General features: G+C 46.8%; 1 protein-coding gene across 1 annotated transcript in view; it reads left to right on the top strand.

The window, feature by feature from the left end:
- Nucleotides 1-13,687, top strand: part of LOC120397510 (transcriptional repressor NF-X1-like) — a 225,903-nt gene that overhangs the window by 80,403 nt on the left and 131,813 nt on the right. The window contains 3 exon segments of the mRNA XM_039523454.1: nt 7,802-7,941; nt 11,586-11,685; nt 11,791-12,008. Of these exon segments, the coding sequence (XP_039379388.1) occupies nt 7,802-7,941; nt 11,586-11,685; nt 11,791-12,008 (458 nt within the window).

Genomic DNA, 13,687 nt, shown 5'->3' with positions numbered 1-13,687 from the left:
TCGAGATCGCGGTTGACCTCCCGGCACTGGCACGGTCGATGGTCCTGCTCTCGCTCCCGGCACCGTGGCGACCGGCACCGATCCCCGGCACCGTCCAGGGACAGACTGGTGGCATCGACGGCGCAGTCCTTGAGCGCCTCTGCCCCCCCATGGCCTTCTCGCCAACCCTCGGTCGCCTCTCAGGCGCACATCGGTGGGGATCTCCGGGCCGACCCCCAAGGGCAAGACCACGGTCCGCAGCAGTGGGGCTTTTGGACACCCTGGGCCTACCACGAGGCTCAAGGGCTCCCCCCCCGTGCCCCCAGGGCTCCGAATGCAGGGTGCCGGAAGCAACGCTCAGCAGGCCTCCTCCATCATCGCAGGGTGAAGCCCCACCGCCACCTGTAGCGGCAGAGCATCCTGTGGCCGAGGCGGCTTCCCACCCCCTGGAAGAACCACCTCCAGAGGCCGTGGTCCAGGGTCTGTCCTCGTCTTCCTCGCTGGACGAGGCGGTGGCGGGGGGCATCTATAGTGGACCCCCTCCGATTGACTTGCGGACCCACCAGGACCTTCTTCGCCGGGTGGCGCAGGCTATTGACCTCCCCGTGGCAGAGGTCGCTGAGGATGACGACCCGGTGACCAGGGTGCTTGGAGCTGAGGCCCCGCTGTGGGTGGCCCTACCCTTTATCCGCACCATACAAAAGAATGCCACTACCATCTGGCAGTCACCGGCGTCCGTTCCTCCCACCGCTCGCGGAGTGGAACGCAAGTACTCGGTTCCTCCCAGCGGCTACGAGTACCTATATACACACCGGACTCCCTTGTGGTGCAGTCCGTAAATGACTGGGAGAGACATGGGCAACCTGCTCCAGCGCCAAAATCTAAAGACGCACGGTGCATGGATCTGTTGGGCCGGAAGGTCTATTCGGCAGGTGGTCTCCAGCTCCGGATTGCCAACCAACTGGCGCTCCTTGGGCGCTATACCTATGACATTTTGGTGTCCCTGTCCATGTTCTCGGAGCTGGTCCCAACAGCCTCCCGACAGGAGTTCTCGTCCCTCCTGGAAGAGGGCAAGAAAGCTTCCCGGTCCTCCATCCAGGCCGCTCTGGACTCGGTGGACTCAGGAGCCAGAACTCTGGCCTCGGGAGTGACCATGAGATACATCTCCTGGTTGCAGTCCTCCACCTTGCCGCCCGAGGTGCAGTACACCTTGCAAGACCTCCCCTTTGACACTCAGGGTCTCTTTTCTGAGAAAACGGACTCAAGGATTCAGACCCTCAAAGATGGTCGAATCGCCATCCGCACCCTGGGTATGCACACACTGGCTACCCAGCGGAGGTCATTCCGGCAACAGCCATACCGACCATTTACTCAGGCCAGGTCACGGCCTTATAATAGTCTCAGAGGCAGCCTAAATCGCCGTAGACCGTCGGGCAACAGGCGTAACCAGGCCCAGGCGCCCTCCAAGGCCCCTCAAGGGCCTAAGCAGACATTTTGATGGGACGCCCGAGGACGGCCCATCAGACTCTTTACCGGATCCTTCCCCATTATTTTGCAACCGCCTTTCCCACTTCCTCCCGGCGTGGTCCCAAATAACAACGGACAACTGGGTACTTTGTACGGTCCAGTATGGTTACTGCCTTCAGTTTGTTTCGCCCCCTCCCTCCCACCCACCTTCCCCGTCCTTCTTAAGGGACCCCTCTCACGAGCAATTCCTCTTACAAGAGGTCGAGGCTCTGTTGAGTTTGGGTGCCATAGAGGAGGTGCCGATCGACATGCGAGGCAGGGGATTTTATTCCCGATATTTTCTCATCCCCAAGGCGAAAGGAGGCCTCCGACCTTTACTAGACCTCCGGGAGCTCAACAGGTACCTGCTCAAGCTCAAGTTTCGCATGGTCACCCTGGGGACCATCATTCCCTCCCTGGATCCGGGAGACTGGTTTGCCGCCCTCGATATGAAGGACGCGTACTTCCATATCGCGATTTACCCTCCCCATCGACGCTACCTGCGGTTCGTAATCAACGAGGCGCACTACCAGTTTACGGTACTACCCTTCGGCCTTTCCACCACGCTGAGGGTCTTCACCAAGTGCGTGGCAGTGGTTGCCGCCGCCCTCCGCCGTCGTCGCATGCACGTCTACACATATCTCGACGACTGGCTGGTGCGCGGGCCATCTCGACAGCTAGTGGCAGGTCAAATGGCCGAGATCCTGGCCCTGTTTCGGTACCTGGGCCTTCTCATAAACGCCGAGAAGTCCACTTTAACTCCATCACAAAGGGTGGAGTTCATCTGAGCGGTCCTGGACTCCAGTTTGGCCAGGGCCTGTCTCCCTCGACCTCGGCACCAGATGATGGTCTCCATCATCCGGGACCTGCACGCTTTTCCCATGACAACGGTTTGGTCCTGCCTGCACCTCCTGGGCCACATGGCGTCCTGCACGTTTGTGACCACGTGCGCGAGGCTGCGCTTTCGCCCATTTCAAACTTGGCTGGCGTCGGTGTACCGTCCGCACCGCGACCCTCTGGACATGGTAGTCACGGTCACGAAGCCAATCCTCGGCTCGCTCAACTGGTGGCTGGACCCAGAGGTCGTGTGTGCAGGAGTCCCATTCCGCCCTCCTCGCCCATCCGTCACCCTGACCACGGATGCCTCAGCGTTGGGATGGGGGGCTCACCTTGGCGACCTACACACCCAGGGTCTCTGGTCGCCCCGAGAGCTCTCCCTTCATATCAACGTCAGGGAGCTGCGAGTGATCCGCTTGGCGTGCCACACCTTCCGCACCCATCTGCAAGGGCGCTGTGTGGCGGTGTTCACGGACAACACGACGGAGATGTTCTATGTCAACAAGCAGGGCGGAGCCCGTTCCTCCCTGCTTTGCACAGAAGCGATGCTCCTGTGGGACTTCTGTGTAACCCACTCGATTCACCTGGCAGCGTCCTTTCTTCCAGGAGTGCAGAACACACTGGCCGACCATCTCAGCAGGTTGTTCCTCGCCCATGAGTGGTCCCTTCGTCCAGATGTGGCGCTCACAATTTTCCGAAGGTGGGGGTTTCCCCAGATAGACCTGTTTGCCTCCAAGGAGAACAGGAAGTGCCACCAGTTTTGTTCTTACCAGGGTCGCTCCCGAGGCTCCCTGTTGGACGCATTCCTCTGCTCCTGGACGGATCACCTCCTCTACGCCTTCCCTCCGTTCCCACTCATACACTGGGTGATACTCAAGCTTTGGAGGGACAGGGCCCGCCTCATTCTCGTCGCTCCGGCCTGGCCACGGCAGCACTGGTACACTCTGCTGCTCGAGCTCTCTGTTCGGGATCCCATTCCCCTTCCGTTATGGCCGGACCTCATCACACAGGACTTCGGCAGGCTCCGCCACCTGGACCTACAGTCCCTCCATCTTACAGCTTGGTACCTGCGTGGTTGACCCACGCGGAGCGGGACTGTTCGGCGGTGGTGCAGCAAGTCCTGATGGAAAGCAGGAAGCCTTCCACTCGCTCAACTTACCTCGCGAAATGGAAGCGTTTTGCGCTCTGGTGTGATCACAGAGGCCTTAATCCCTTCCTGGTCCCTATTCCTACGATCCTGGACTACCTCTGGTCCCTTAAGGAACAAGGACTCGCGGTCTCCTCCTTGAAGGTACACCTGGCAGCCGTGTCCGCCTTTCGTCCATCCATAGGAGGTCGGTCCATCTTTTCCAACCAGATGGTTTCCCGCTTCCTTAAGGGCCTGGACCGCTTGTACCCGCCGATATGACGTCCTACCCCGTCCTGGGATTTAAACCTAGTTCTGGCCAAGCTTATGGGAGCACCCTTCGAGCCCCTGGCCACGTGCTCCCTGCTCTCTCTCTCTCTCGTGGAAAACGGCCTTTCTCGTCGCTATAACGTCAGCAAGACGAGTTTCTGAGCTCCGTGCCCTAACCGTTGGTCCACCGTATACTGTCTTCTACGGAGACAAGGTGCAGCTTCGACCACACCCGGCCTTCCTCCCTAAGGTGGTGTCGGCCTTCAACCTCAACCAGGACATTTTCCTTCCGGTCTTCTTCCCGAAGCCGCACGCCTCACCTCATGAGCAACAGCTTCACACCCTGGACGTCCGCAGGGCCCTCGCTTTTTATATAGAGCGGACGAAGCCCTTCCGGCGTTCGCCCCAGCTGTTCGTAGCGGTTGCTGATCGCATGAAGGGCGAGCCGGTCTCCTCCCAAAGGATTTCCTCCTGGGTGTATCAGCACATGCTACGAGCTTGCTCGCGTGCCAGCACGCCGCCTCACCGCTCACTCTACGAGAGCGCAAGCCTCGTCTGCCACCTTTCTGGCCCATGTACCCATCCAGGACATCTGTAGAGCGGCCACCTGGTCTTCTGTCCACACCTTCGCTTCCCACTACGCGTTGGTGCAAGAATCCAGAGACGATGCAGCCTTCGGCTCAGCAGTCTTACACTCTGCCACGTCTCACTCTGACCCCATTGCCTAGGTAAGGCTTGGGAATCACCTAACTGGAATGCATAGGAGCAATCACTCGAAGAAGAAAAGACGGTTACTCACCGTTGTAACTGTTGTTCTTCGAGATGTGTTGCTCCTATCCATTCCAGACCCGCCCTCCTTCCCCACTGTCGGAGTAGCCGGCAAGAAGGAACTGAGGAGCGGACGGGCCGGCTGGGGTATATATCCAGCGCTATAGCGGCGCCACTCCAGGGGGCGCCCAGCCGGCCCGCCGGAGTTGCTAGGGAAAAAATGTTCCGAAGAGCCGTGCACGCACGGCGTGCACACCTAACTGGAATGGATAGGAGCAACACATCTCGAAGAACAACAATTACAACGGTGAGTAACCGTCTTTTATCTGGCCTGAAAGCATCACAACTTGCACTAGGCAGCCACCAAATTTTAGTTCAGTGACCATTTCTCTCCCTCAGAATGAATTCTGGTATTGAATTACCCCCTGTTGTGTGTTCCATTCTATGCATCCGAAGAAGTGAGCTGTAGCTCATGAAAACTCATGCTTAAATAAATTTGTTAGTCTTTAAGGTGCCACAAGCACTCCTGTTTTTTTTGCGGATACAGACTAACACGGCTGCTACTCTGAAACCTATGATTTGTAGAAACTCCAGGTTGAAGTCCTCACGTTTTTCTTTGTCTGGTGGTAGTGGTGCTATGTCAAAGGGCACCATCCATAGACTGTTCTTCCAAGTGCTGAGTGGGTAGGTAGATACATAAGTCCTTGAAGCAAACTACCTGTAATAGAAATGAATGAGTTCTGTGTAATAAAATACCTGTTCATGCTCTTTATATAAAACAAAAAAACCTTTCCCATCCTAGAAGAAACATGCAGATTTTTAAAAAACTCATCTGTGAAAGTTTGGAGCTAGTTCAGCACTAAGTGCAAATACACTTTTTAAAGAATGTGATGCTCCAGCAAACACAATTGCCTCCATGGTAGATGCTGCAGATATAGATGGCTGACAGCGCCTGATCTTTGGAAAAAGCATGAGAACCTAATATATAAAGATGGGAAGCTTTTAGGGGAGATGGTACCTAATCTTATTAAGGAAAACAATGTCACATTTCAATCGTTCCTTTACCTTTTTCTCTCATAAAGGGAAGACGAAGACAACAGGCAACAAACCAGCCAGTATTTATAGACATAAGTTCAAGAGTGCTCAGTATCTCCCCATTGGCCTATAATAATCTTGGTTCGACATTGTTGAGCAAATAAGAATTCCTGTTATAAGTTGGGGGGCTCATCAGTTGGAAACAGCAGATTATGAGAAAGACCTGGGAATATTAATTTGATTGCAGAATGGCTGAGCCATCAGCATGATGCAGCCATAAAACTGGAAAATGCAATCCTAGGGTGTATCAGATGAAGTATTTCTAAAGAATTATTACCTCATCTGGAATACTATGTGTAATTCTAGCTCCCCATGCTCAAGAAAGATGAGTTCAAACTGCAACAGATACAGAGAAGGGGAATGGAGACTAAAAGAGCTTGGCTTGTTTAGCCTAGCAAAATGCAGGGGCGGGGGGGGGGGGGCGGATGATTACACCCTGATGTATTTATAGACCATAAACACCAAGGCGGGAGAAGAGCTGTTTAAGCCAGTGGCCAATTTGGTACAAGAAATAATGGGTATATACTGGTCATGAATAAATTTAGGCTGAAATTAGAAGGTTTCTAACCATCAGAGGAGTGTGATTCTGGAACAGCCTTTCAAAAGGAGTAGTGGGGGCCAAAGCACTTTATTAGTTTTAAGTAGGAGCTTGATAATCCCATTCATAAATTTACTTGAAGGGGTTACCTCTGATCGTGGGAGACTGGACTTGGTGACCCAGGAAGTCTCTTCTAGTCCTACGTTACTGTGTCCAAAGCTACAAAATTCGTTTTGAAAGTCTTATCAAATTGTCCAGTCAAATTGTCCCGCTTGAGACAGCTCTTGAATACTGCAGAATTTGGAGGTCAGGGGGAACTGCAGGAAATCCACTTCCTTCTCACAAAATGCTATTGAACCTATTCCACAGGGTGAAATATGGAAGGAATTTTATTCCAGTTTGGTACTAAAGATTAGGAAGGATATGCTTAGTCCTGGATTTCATGATACCAGATGACTGTTTTTTGCACTATTTACATCAGCATATATAGTCATGTAAAGTTTAGCATTTTTAGACTATCATCTCAGCATCCAGAATACGGGGTGCATATGCAAACATGATTTTAAAGTGGTTATTTTTGAGATGTAAAAAAAGATTAAAAACAGCTGCCATTCCGTGGATACAGTTATAGTCATGGTTTGAGATCAGCTTGTTAGCAGGCTAACCTGGAAGAGGATGTGTAATTCACTCTCATTTCTTATAGTGCCATTAATTTCACTCAGAATTCCAGATCCATTTCGGTTTTCAAGTTGTCCAGTCTGCAACTTGTTCCTGTGGTACTATACCTAGCCATTTAAAAACACGCACACGCACACACACCCCATTCATCTAGACATAGGATATGGATTCAAGATGAGTGAAAGAGTAAAGTCAGTTACCAAATTGTGCAAAAGCAGTGCATCTAGAATTCTGTAATCAGTGGATTTCACAACTAGGACACTATAATATTAGCATTACTACCCTTTGTATATATCCCAGACAAAAAATTAAAGCTTAGAGAATGTATCTAATTTAAGAGTAAAATAAAATTACAGATGTTGCCTGATAGATGGTGTATTATATTGATTACTTAAGAATTTCTAGTTAATGCTCTGAAGTTTGATAGGTTTTTGTCCCAAAATCAGGCCTAGTATTAAAATTTCACACCTTTCCCAGTTCCCTCAAAACTCAGAGTAACTGTCTGGTAACTTGCTCTTGCCTAGGCCATGGGCCTCAAAGCCTTATACTAACTGCTCAAGCTAATGTCTTACAGGATGTAGACATGAAGGCTCATTGTTTTACTGCCTTAACTTATGCCTATGTAACTATCCCAAAACCAAGCATTATAAACTCAGCAAATTCAGAGTAAGACCACATTTAAAAGAAATTCAAATATTTCAAGGCACTGTTTCCCCCCAGAATATCAAATCAAGTGCAAAATTATATTCTGCATTTTAAATACTACACTACACCCAGTTAGTGTGACGTCAAACACTTTTCTTTATGTTGCGATGTAAGAAGTGTCTAAGGCCACAGCATTATTTCTGAACAGAATTATGTATCTGTCATTAACAAATAGCACTTGTTTACTTTGAATGTTGCAGCATATATTGGAAAGGGGTTATTTGTATATATAAATATGTGAAATACATAAATCCGGCTAAAAGATACTATACTAACTACAGTATCATATTTATCTACAGTCATTCAGTTCGCTGTGGCCAGTCCACCACAATTCATTGTTCTAATGTATGTGGGAATACTTTAAATTGTGGTAGGCATAACTGTGCTCAGGTGTGCCATGTGGGAAAATGTCATCCTTGCCAGCTTACAGTACAGCAAGGTAGGTATCAGACATGTGGAAATGTACTTAGATTTGTATGTTCAGTAGAGCTGTTTTTCAATTTCTTTAAGTTATCTAGCTGCTAGTAAACAAATAAATTAGAGTACAATAGTGAACAAAATAATAGGTAATCTTTAATGCCAAGATTTTAAAAAAATGACTGCTGAAGTTGCATTTAATTTACAATGGGTCACTAGCCCTTATTCTTAATATATGCAAGTACATATACATGCAACCTTTTTATTTAGTGATTATTTCCTGAACAGTGAAACAACTTAAAATTCATTCTAATATTTCCCAGGAACATGTCTCAGGTTTGTCCTTTTTCTGATGCAGCTATATAAGGAACTTATTTGTTCCAGTAAAACCCAGAATTAGGCACGTCACCTGCTGGGTTTTAATCTAAAATTTGGATAGTGCATAAAGTCTCTTCCAGTATAATGGGAGAGGTGACTGCCATAGCTTTGTAACTGCTTTCAGTTGCTTATAACATCTTGAATTTCACCTTTTGGGATTAAATTTTTCAAGCTCAATCTTTGCCTGAAGGTAAATATTTTATGGAAAGTTTAAGCAAAAAATGATTCAGCCAATTTGAGAGTGGAAAAACAAAACAAAAATACTGGAATATTATTTTGATTACTTTCAACAGTAAAAATGATAGGAAGTTGAATTGTAGTATGGAAATAGCTCACATTAAAGAGAAATGCTGAAAATTGGTTTTGTGTTGATTAAGTTACAAGCCTTTTAAAAATCAGTCTTGAAGATATGCAGTACATTTTAAAGACTGGTTTTCAGGTGTGATGATGAGTTTGGCCAGTTTTTCTTGCTGGCCCAAAATTTAGGGCTGAGCACAAATAAACAAGGGGAAGAAGACAAAAGAAGGCAGCTTCCCCTGAAGATGTGGAAGGTATAGAATTTCAGGGTTGGAAAAGACTTCAGGAGGTCATCTAGTCCAACCCCCTGCTCAATGCAGAATCCCCAACTAAATCATCCCAGCCAGGGCTTTGTCAAGCCTGATCTTAAAAACCTCTGAGGAAGGAGATTCCACCACCTCCCTAGGTAACCCATTCCACTGCTTCACCACCCTCCTAGTGAAAAAGTTTTTCCCAATATCCAACCTAAACCTCTCCAACTGCAACTTGAGACCATTACTCCTTGTTCTGTCATCTGGTATCACTAAGAACAGTCTAGATCCATCCTCGTTGGGAACCCCCTTTCAGGTAGTTGAAAGCAGCTATCAAATCCCTCCTCATTCTTCTCTTCTGCAGACTAAACAATCCCAGTTCCCTCAGCCTCTCCTCATAAATTATGTGCTCCAGCCCCCTAATCATTTTTGTTGCCCTCCGCTGGACTCTTTCCAATTTTTCCACATCCTCCTTGTAGTGTGGGGCCCAAAACTGGATACAGTACTCCAGATGAGGCCTCACCAATGCTGAATAGAGGGGAATGATCTTGTACCTTGATCTGTTGGCAGTGCCCCAACTTATACAGCCCAAAATTCTGTTAGTCTTCTTGGCAACAGGGGCACACTGTCGTCTCATATCCAGCTTCTCATCCACTGTAACCCCTAGGTCCTTTTCTGCAGAACTGCTTCCTAGCCATTTGGTCCCTAGTCTGTAGCAGTGCATGGGATTCTTCCATCCTAAGTGCAGGACTCTGCACTTGTCAAACCTCATCAGATTTCTTTTGGTCCAATCCTCTAATTTGTCTCGGTCCTTCTGTATGCTATTCCTACCCTCCAGGGTATCTACTACACCTCCCAGTTTAGTGTAATCTGCAAACTTGCGGAGGGTGAAGTCCACGCCATCCTCCAGATCATTAATGAAGATATTGAGCAAAACCGGCCCCAGGACCGACCCTTGGGGCACTTTCCTTGATACCAGCCGCCAACTAGACATGGAGCCATTGATCACTACCTGTTGAGCCCGACGATCTAGCCAGTTTTCTATCCACCTTATAGTCCATTCCCAGCCCTTACTACTTTAACTTGCCAGCAAGAATACTGTGGGAGACCATATCAAAAGCTTTGCTAAAGTCAAGGAATAATATGTCCACTGCTTTCCCCTCATCCACAGAGCCAGTTATCTCATCATAGAAGGCAATTCGGTTAGTAAGGCATGACTTGAATCCATGCTGACTGTTCCTGATCACTTTCTTCTCCTCTAAGTACATCAGAATTGATTCCTTGAGGACCTGCTCCATGATTTTTCCAGGGACTGAGGTGAGGCTGACTGGCCTGTAGTTCCCCGGATCCTCCTCCTCCCCTTTTTTAAAGAGGAGCACTACATTAGTCTTTTTCCAAGTCATCCGATGAAAAGGTTTTTAAATGGTACTGTATAATAAAACATGCATCCAACTTTTTAGGGAAAATTATCTATTTGCTTAAAAGTGAGATGTTCTTTTTCCCAAGAGTATACTAATCCCCCACTGACAAGCATTTTAACTCTTGGGACAGGAGTTTTCTTTTTATAAATCTCAGCTTCAGGCAACTGTTGTCTAACCCATTTTGTTGTTACCTGATTAGCTTTGTCATTCAAGTTTTCTTTACTGTCGTTGCTAAAGTGTCCTTACTTTATTACATTGGAACCTAAAAGACTTTTGTTAAAGTCAGGCATAGCCTGCCTGAAGACTATCCCCTTGCGAGATTTGGGAGATTGAGCAGTTACAAAAAAGTCAGAAGAATTTTAATTATAGGGGTTGGTGCTTTGCTTCTTTTAATTAATATTGCAATGGATTTGCTATCATGACAAGTTTATATAAATTAGTAATTCTATAAATTATATGTATGATGAGTACCGCTAACACCTTTCCATCTAAAGGCTGAATACATGCTTATCTTTTATCAGTGAGTTTACTTCCAAATTGAGAGAAGTCTTGCTTCAGACAGGCACTTAATTTTAATTTTTTTACTTTTAAAAAATGCATCTGCAAGGGTTCTATAAATCAAAACAGGTGATATACAATTGTTACAGGATATTTTAAATACTAATTTACTCTTGACTAGGAAAATCTTACCTATGTGTCACCTCTACGACTTTTTAAATCAGTAGTTTGAAAAGTAACAGAAAACCTGTATAAAAGTAAATTTAAAGAAGTATACTTAAATAAACACCCACACTTTTCAAATGGCTAAAATTATTTTACCTCTGGTCTGATAACCCATGTGGCTCCTATGATGTCCAGATGTCTAGTACAGTATAATAATATTGGTACATTTCTTTGTGATATTTACAAAGAAAATGCTTGCATTTATTTTTTATGTAAATTTTTTGAAGTTTAGTTTAAGATAAAAGTTCCCATTCAAGATTAATTTGCATTATTTTTTGAATGTCAAGTATTGCTATACTGATTAAGCCCTCTTTTGCAAGTAGTTTGTCCTTTTTATTGATCCTCTTTTATTAGTATCTTTTGCTAATAAAAGTAATATAGAAACTCAGTCTGTATACAGCTAAGTCAAGTCTAAATAGAGCAACTAAAGTACACTTTTAAAGGTTTAAAACAACCTTTAAAAGTGTACTTTAGTTGCTCTATTTATACATTTTGAATTTTTATGTTCAGTTTTTCAAATTTAGTATTGTCCTGCATATACAGTGTTTAGTGTTCCTTGTAATACTGTTTTTTTCTTATTGTTTGTTCTCTCTTAGTCTGCTACTGTGGGAGTACCTTTCGAGATGTATTGTGTGGAACAAATGAAGAGTTTTCTGATGGATTTGGAAAGTTCTCCTGCCAGAAGACATGTGACAAGTAAGGGCCTCTTTCTCCCCCCAAAAACCTAAAGCAAAAATTACATTTTATTCAACACTCAGTGACTGTGATACCCTTGTAATTCCTTATATATTTCCTTTTTAGAAAATTAAATTGTGGAAGGCACAGCTGTATGCAGATATGTCATCCTGAGCCCTGCCAACTTTGCCCACGACTTCCCCAAGTAGTGCACTGCTGTCCTTGTGGGCAGACTCCTCTTAGCAGATTACTAAAACTAGAATGTATTGAGCGTAAACTGTGCACGGATCCCATCCCATCGTGTGGAAAAACATGTGGCAAACCTCTACCTTGTGGTAGCCGTGGTAACTAGAACTTTCTGCTTTAAACACTTACAAACACATTCCATTACTAAAGAGGCAGGTAGTCCAGATTCATATTTTTTTAAAATAGATTCAAAATGAACAAAAATCCAGTATGCGTAGAAAGTGTTCATGATTGGGTGGTTGTAGTCAAGTTGAATTTATAAAAGCCTCCAAAGAATTTGCAACCCAAATCTTGAATAATTGTAATTGGACTTGAGAATCAGAAAGTGCAGCTGTCTAGAAACAAATGAAACTGACCAGCTTTTTTAGCATTGCCTGTATGGATCCCCACTGTAGGTGGTACACATGTTGTGGGAGGCAAGTGCAGAAATTTCTAGAAAACAAGTGTCCAATGGGACTGCATATGAACCCTGCCTGTGTCTCCATGTCTTTAGTTCCTCCAGATCTTTCTGGCCAGCCAGCTAAGTTCTACAGCATGTCATTTCCCTGTCAGTCCCCATTATCCCTTACAGAAAAGTTAATTTCTGTAAGGGCACCAGAGCAAATGAAACTTTTAAATGACATTTGCTCTGGTGCTCTTGTGGGCCTGCCCATGAGGGCCATGCACTTTTTGCCTCACTGCTCCCAGGGATAGGATCCAAGGTCCACTCTGAGATCACTTACTGAGACTCCTTCTGTTCACCATGGATCAGGTGAGGCAGCATCTACTGCTTGAATGACTCCTTGCCGGGGGGCTCTGGCTTTTTTGCCGCCCCAAGCTCGGCAGTCAGGCAACCAGCCTTCGGCGGCTTGCCTGCGAGAGGTCCCCAGTCCCGCGGATTCATCATACCCGCCGCCGAATTGCCACCGAATCCGCGGGACCGGTGGAGCTCCTGCAGGCAAGCTGCCGAAGGCTACCTAACTGCCGCCCTTGCAGGAACTGGCAGGGCGCCCCCCGTGGCTTGCCGCCCCAGGCACGCGCTTTGAGCGCTGGTGCCTGGAGCCGCCGCTGCTCCTTGCTGATGGGTCCCTGCAGAGAAAAGTCCATCATATCCATATGGAATAAAGATATCTTAGTCCTGTTGAGCTACATGGGTGCAGTTGCCCATATTGCAGAAGACCCAAGGACGATTGTGTAGAAGAGGAGAGTGGAAAAAAAGGCTTATATCAGCAGGATCTCCTTTGCCTAAGAGCCTTCTTACCAGCAATTCTCTCCTCCAGCCCTCTTTATCATCAGTGTAATGGGAAGATGAAGATGCTATTGACAACCTTACCTTACTTTATTGCCAAACAATTGTCAGCGTTGGCACGCTCTTCCTCCTTGTTCTGTTCAAGGGTTTTTAAGAGTGTCTCCATTAGTCTCCCAATAAACCTTGAACTTTTGAAGGCCAACTTAAAATGACATACTCTCCTCAGATCTGTTATACTAAGTCATCAGCCTATTTGTCATTTTGAAGGCAGAACCAGTCCTGCCAGTCTCTGTCAGGAAGGTGTATGGCCTGGCCCAGCCCATGAGGATCCAACCAGTTTTTTTTCATTCTTCCTGTACCTCTGCAGGCAGTTCCAGACACACTCTGCTGCTGAGGAGAAAATGAAAGGGAACAAAATCTTTAAACTTCAGCTGCAGAATCATTAGAACTGTACTGTCAGGTTTGCCCTCTGACAGAGGGAAAGCCCTCCTTTGTGTTTGCCTGAGACTTCAGCAGCTTGACCTCCTGCTTATCTTTGTGGAGCAGTAT

This window comes from Mauremys reevesii, linkage group 2 (assembly GCF_016161935.1).
Source record: "Mauremys reevesii isolate NIE-2019 linkage group 2, ASM1616193v1, whole genome shotgun sequence".
Classification (NCBI taxonomy): domain Eukaryota; kingdom Metazoa; phylum Chordata; order Testudines; family Geoemydidae; genus Mauremys; species Mauremys reevesii.
Note: the sequence above shows the minus strand (reverse complement) of the source record. Positions and strands in the feature narration are given on the sequence as shown.